General features: G+C 52.8%; 1 protein-coding gene across 1 annotated transcript in view; it reads right to left on the minus strand.

Annotated features, from left to right (window-relative positions):
* Nucleotides 1-1693: 1693 nt before the first annotated feature.
* The window catches only part of LOC102259673 (microtubule-associated serine/threonine-protein kinase 2-like), a 56888-nt gene continuing 52206 nt past the window's right edge, over nt 1694-6375 (minus strand). Inside the window, 3 exon segments of the mRNA XM_014536775.1 lie at nt 1694-4795; nt 4884-5763; nt 5765-6222. Of these exon segments, the coding sequence (XP_014392261.1) occupies nt 1694-4795; nt 4884-5763; nt 5765-6222 (4440 nt within the window).

Genomic DNA, 6375 nt, shown 5'->3' on the forward strand with positions numbered 1-6375 from the left:
GTATGTGTCTGTGTCCCCCACTGCCTTCTGGCACTGGAGCTCATAGGAACTGAGTCTGAGTAAATTTATGCCCAGTCTTTTAAGAGGGTCACTTGGGTCTCTGGCAGCCTCCATGTCCCTCAGCCACAATCCCCACTAGTTTTTACAGCCTGAAGTTATGGGGACTTCTCTTCCCAGCTCTGGGACCCTGGGTGGGGGTCTGGTGTGGGGCTGGGACCCCTTACTCCTCATGGTGGCCTCCATAGGGACAATCTCCCTCTGGGTTAAGAAAATGGCCCATGTGTGTGCTGGACCAACCCATTCCATGCCTCCGCTCCTCTGGCCAGTCTTAATGTGCTTTCTTCTCTACTTCTCTAGTTGTAGGACTTCCATTCAGCCATTGTTAGGTGGTTCTGAATGATGGTTGTTCTGTATTTTAGTTGTAATTTTGATGTGGTTGTGAGAGGCAGTGAGTACCAGTGTTTACTTATGCCACCATCTTGGTTCTCCTCTTTACCCTATTTTATGTTGTTGCCTCCTTTGTCAAATATTAATTGATCATATAGGTGTGGGTTCATTTCTGGGCTTTCTGTTCTGTTCCATTGATCTATATATCTTTTCTTTATACCAGTGCCATGCTGTTTTGATCATTATAGTATAAAGGGTGTTCCAAAATTCACGCAAGAAGTAATTTTGATAGAAAACACAGGTTTATAATGAAAAATTGTACATTTTTTATTTATTCATAAAGTATACAGTATAGGGTTATGTATGGAATAGCATATAATGCTTTCCAGTTCCATCCATGCTGTTGCAAATGGTAAGAGTTCCTTCTTTTTTACAGCAGCATAGTATTCCATCGTGTAGATGTACCACAGTTTTCTAATCCATTCATCTACTGATGGGCACTTAGGCTGTTTCCAGATCTTAGCTATGGTGAATTGTGCTGCTATGAACATATGGGTGCATATATCCTTTCTGATTGGTGTTTTTGGTTTCTTGGGATATATTCCTAGAAGTGGGATCACAGGGTCAAATGGGAGTTCCATTTCCAGTTTTTTGAGGAAACTCCATACTGTCTTCCATAGTGGCTGCACCAGTCTGCATTCCCACCAGCAGTGCACAAGTGTTCCTTTTTCTCCACATCCTCTCCAGCACTTGTCGTTTGTTGATTTGTTGATGATAGCCATTCTGACAGGTGTGAGATGGTACCTCATTGTTGTTTTGATTTGCATCTCTCAGATGATTAGCGACTTTGAGCATGTTTTCATATGTCTCTTGGCTTTCTGAATGTCCTCTTTTGAAAATTACTTCTTGCGTGAATTTTGGGACACCCTTTAGTTTGATATCAGGCAGCATGATACCTCTTTGTTCTTTTTTCTTAAGATTGCTGTAGCTATTCAGGATCTTTTGTGGTCTCATATACATTTTTGATTTTTTTTGTTCTAGTTCTTTGAAAAATGCCTTTAGTATTTTTGATAGGAATTGCATTGAATTTATAGGTTGCTTTCAGTAGTATGGGCATTTTAATGATGTTAATTTTTCCTATTCATGAGCATGGTATACTGGTAAAGCTTCCATTTATTTGTATCTTCTTCAATATCTTATAATTTTATGATATAATTAAGGTCTTTTACCTTTTTAAAAAAAATCTTTATTGTTGAAAGTGGTCTTTTACCTTCTTGATTAGATTTATCCCTAGATATATATTTTTTTATGTTTGCTTTAAAAGCTCATTGGTTGCCACTGCCAAGTCCTGATGCTTGTGAGGGGCCCCTGGGTCTCGGCCCCTTTGGAGCAGGTTGGGCCCAGGCTCCTGGGTGAGGGGGCAGCTTCTGCATGGAAGGTTCTGCCTCCTGTCACCTGAGGCCTCAGGCACTGTGGTGATGCCCAGGGCTGGCTCCTCCTTCTCTATCTGCGCACACTCAGGCTCCCAGCGCCAGCTTTGGCTGGAAAGCTGACAAGGGTGGGCCAGCCCAGGGGCATTGGGTGGCCATGACTTCCCCTCCTGCCTAGGAGACAGGTTCTCAGGATGGGCTGGAGTTGTGGCTTCCAAATCCTGGGAGCTGACCAACCCACCTTCCATTGTTGCCTTTCTGCTTATGGATGCCCGCTCTGGGCCCTCAAGAAGGAATTTCCAGGACCATGGGCCTGGCCCTCCAGGGGTGGAGGAGGCAGGGGGGCCACTGGTGGGGATGAGTCCTGGGGAACTGGGACAAAGTGCTGTTAGTGCCTGGGTGTGGAGGAGCTGGGCCTTCAAGCAGCCTTCAGGGGGGATGGGGTCTGTGGGTCCAGCCCCACCACCCAGGCGAGTTGGTGACAAGGAGCTGGCAGCCTCCTCAAAGACTTGCAGGATCCCAAACTTCCTCTGGGGGTCACCGGGGCCTTCCTCCAGGGGGTCCCTGGGCAAGAAGGCGTCTTCTTCCTCCCCCTCTCCTGCTCCTCTGAGGGGCGGATCCTGGCCCACTTCTGGGTTAGGTACCAAGCTTGGCTCCTGCACACCTTGGCTGTTCTCAGGCCCCTCATCAGCATCATCCTCTGAAGAGTCAACCTCACGGATGGCTTCCTGCTTCTGCAGTGACTCTCGCCGCTCGGCCCGGTCCTGTCGGAGGGTGCCTAGAGCTCGCGAGGGAGCAGGCTGCAGCACTCCTTTCCCTGGCAGCACCCCCTTCCCAGACAGCACACTCCTGGTCCCAGCTACCTCCAGAGGACTGACTTCCCTGGGTGGCAGTTCCTTCTTGAGCTCAGGGTGGGGCAGGTCAAGGCTATGCTTTCGAGAAGTGGCTAGCTTCTTCTCAGAAGCAGCAAGTGCAGCCGCCAGTTTCTCAGCTGACTGCACCCTCTTAAGTAGTGGTGAGCGGGGAGGCTCCGCACTCTTGGGCCGGGAGAGTTGCCTGCCTAGGGGAGGCGACACGTGAAGCTTGGTGGGGAGGGCCTGGGTTCCATGGCCAGACAGGGGTGATGGGGAGCGCTGGGGTGAAGCTGCTGGTGGTGGAGAAGGGGTGTGGGCCAGTGGTGACAGTGGGATGCTGCCTGCTGACTTGCGCCGTGGAGAGCGGTACTGCCGTTGGAGCTTGGGTGCCAGACCGTGCAGGGAGCTGGGCCGTGTATGCCCAGAGCCGGCTGGAGAGCTGGGCACACTGGAGCTGGGGGAGCTGCTCTGTGACGAATTCCCTCCCACTGAATGCACAGCATCAGGAGTCACCCGGTAGCCCTGAGTGGGAGATCGGGGGGAAAGGCTGTGGCCGTGTGTGGGAGAGCCCGGCCCGCTCTCTCCTGATGACAAGGAGCGGTTAAGGGAAGAGAGGCTGCGGCTGGTGTGGAGCAGGGACGCCTGCTTAGTGATCTTTCGGAACAGGGAGCTCCTTTTTCTGCTTTCTTGCCCATCTTTGCCCCGGCTCCGCTTGCTTCTTCGGGCCATCTTGGCCTTGTAGCTGCCCCTCCGTGCCGGCCCCACTTTAATGGATGTGTTCTCCAGGGGAGTTGTTGAAATAGACAACTTGTTTCCACTCTTCAGGATCAGCTCCACCACCTCAGTGTGCACCAGCCCATGCACAGGCTCCCCGTTGACATGAGTGATGAGGTCGCCCTGACGAAGCCCCGCCTCACTGGCTGGACCTCCATCCTCCATGTGCCACACCATGTGGTGCACAGTGTAGACGTCCAAGTCACCCATGTAGACACGGATCGCCCGCAGGGTGAAGCCATACTTCTTGCCAGCTTGGTGAATGATGATGGGGGTCCTCGAGTTGCTGAGGGCTGGCAAGAAGTCCCTGCTTGGAGAAGAGTCCCTGGATGATGGGTTGGATGACTGGGAATGTGGGGACATGGGGCTGGCCAAGGGAGAGCAGGTGTGGTGTTCTGTAGGAATGAGGAGGGACAGGGCTGTGGCTGAGGCGGACTTGATCACTTTGCTGATGGGGCGAGTGGTGCGCTTTTCTATAGAGTCCCCTGAGAGCAGCCGGTGGCGGGCCCTGCGCACTGCCAGGTCACTGATGGCCTTGACTGTGGCTCCCTCAGCCAGCTGTGGGGTCCCATGGCCTCGAGTCTCCATGGCTGGACTAGAACCACTGCTCTGGCTAGCAGGCTCCTCATCCAGCTTCAGCTGCTGCTCCACTGGCCGTTCAGGGATAGGCTCAGACATCCCTTCTGCAGATGTGGGTGTCAGAAGCCATATGCCCTCCTGCTGCTGCCTCCTGGGGGTGCTGGTAGCCTCCTCAGGGCCCTCCGGGAAGCGAGGCACGTCCAGGAGGCCTGAGCAGTGACGCCGCACGGTCAGTGGAGGGCTTGAGTCACTTTCCGTGTGGGAGGACTCAGACACCGACAGCCGCTTCCGCAATATCTCAGGGGAGCCAATCACCCAGCTCCGGTCTCGACCCTTCAGCCCCACCAGGCCATCTGAGCGGTCTTCCTTCTCCTCACTCAGGCTGCGCTTGGTGGGGGGTGGTGTCTGGCGCTCCTCGAGCAGCGACAGCTGCTCTATGCTACTGTACACCTTGCTGAATCTGGGAGAGCAGGAAGAGAACTGGCGGATCTCAAGACAGCCATCTTCACTCACTTCCTCCTCATCTTCTGAGTCCACGTGGTGATACCGATCTGAGCGGGTGTCAAAGTAGCTGGTATCATCTTCCGATTCCAGTTGAGGAATGAATTCAGCCTTCTGGAGAAGAAGTCCTGTCCAGTCCAGACCAGTAAAGAATGGGTGCTGCTTCACCTCACAAGCACTGCCTGTGGACAGGGAGGGCGTGGGCCAGGGGGCGGGTGAGCAGGTGGAGCCCAGGTCAGCAAGTCCAGGGAGAACCCAGACCTCAAGAAGCTAGGCCTGGAGCCTCAGCTCCAGCACCTTCCCAGATGATCTGCCCAGAGGAGCAGGGCGAGTTTCAGGACCCACAGGCACTACCCACACTTGAAGCCTGACCCTCCCGGTGGCATGGACTCAGCCTCCCTCTTCCCTCTTCCATGTGATGAAAAAGTTTAGTGGGGCCTGTCCTACAGGGGTTCTCGGCAAAAGTCAGTATGTCACGCTCCACGAAGGCCTGCTGGATCTGGTTGTGTAGGATCAGGTTCTGCTTATTGATCTCCTCCATGGCAAAGCGCTGCCGGGTGGACTTGTGCCACACCAGGAATACGGCCCCATAGGCGCCATTGCTGATGAGCTTAATGGTTTCGAAGTCCTCTTCACAGGGTGCCTTTTTAGATGTCAAAGATGCCCCACGGCCCTCAACTGAATCATCGGTCTCCGGAGTATCAGGACTGTCATAGCTGCTCAACTGGGCCATTTCCTCCGGGGGATCCCGCGTGAGGCCCAGCTGGCTAACAATGTAGCGGGGAACGTCACATTTAATCCCTTGTCCCTCTTTGGCATGGCCCTCAGCTGCTTCCAACAGGTGGTAGAACTCTTCAGGGTCAAACTCCAGGCATTCCAGGAGGCGAGTTGGGCAGGCAATGACAATCATTAGCTTTTTCACCAGCTGCATTACAAAAGCCACTTCTGAACTCTCTGAGCGCTCATGAGCATCTTGCAGAAGTTTCTCTAAATTCTCTTGAAGTTTGTAGAAGTACTGTGATGTAATGAGGCCACTCCGAGATTTATCCAGGCAGTCTCGGGCCATCTCAATCACTTGATGATGAATAAAGCTTAAGGCTCCATCTGCCAAGGGCAACACACTGTCTGGAGTGTTGGAGGAAATGAACTCTGCTAGGCGCTCTTCCATCTGTGCAGTGGCCTTGGGGAATCTTTCTTTGTATACATGATTCATCATTATTATTTCACTGTCAAAGGAAACGGGACCGTCCAGGACTGAGGCTGCGAGAACGGGGCCGCATGGCTGGGGACTGCCTTCCCTCCTCATCTGGTACACTCTCCGTGCTGAAATGCTTTGTCAAAAAGTGCAGCTCATCGGCTGTAGGCTGGAAAGGCAACTGGTGCAGCTTTTCCTGCGAGGAGCATGATGATGAGACAGTAGAACTAGGAGTGTTGGTTCCATAGCCTGAAGAAGGTAAAGAGGCCAAAGACCAGCGCCGTCCATCAGTCCTACGGGCAGGAACAAAGAAAAAGTGAGCAGGTGCATTTGGAGAGAAATTCTGGGGACTGTCCAAAGGACTGTTACCTGTGTGTCCATGGAGTGGTGAGTGCGGCCGTGGTAGTGTAGGTGATGTGCTAGAGGTCACAATCAAACTCTTTCGGTTACTTGTCCGACAACTCCACTGCAGTGGGCGGCTGAACAGGGACTGCCAGGGTTGCTATGGGCTTGTGGGTTCAGGAAAAAAGCAAGAGGAGAAGCAGCCAGAGCACAATCGGCACTATATGGAACTTTAATGAGCGATAGGGCTGGAGCCCATGTGGGTGAAAACATGTGCTGGTTTACTTCAGATCCTCGGCAAAAAGTAGAGATT

The sequence above is a fragment of the Myotis brandtii genome, unplaced genomic scaffold, assembly GCF_000412655.1.
Source record: "Myotis brandtii unplaced genomic scaffold, ASM41265v1 scaffold165, whole genome shotgun sequence".
In the NCBI taxonomy this organism is placed as follows: Eukaryota; Metazoa; Chordata; class Mammalia; order Chiroptera; family Vespertilionidae; genus Myotis; species Myotis brandtii.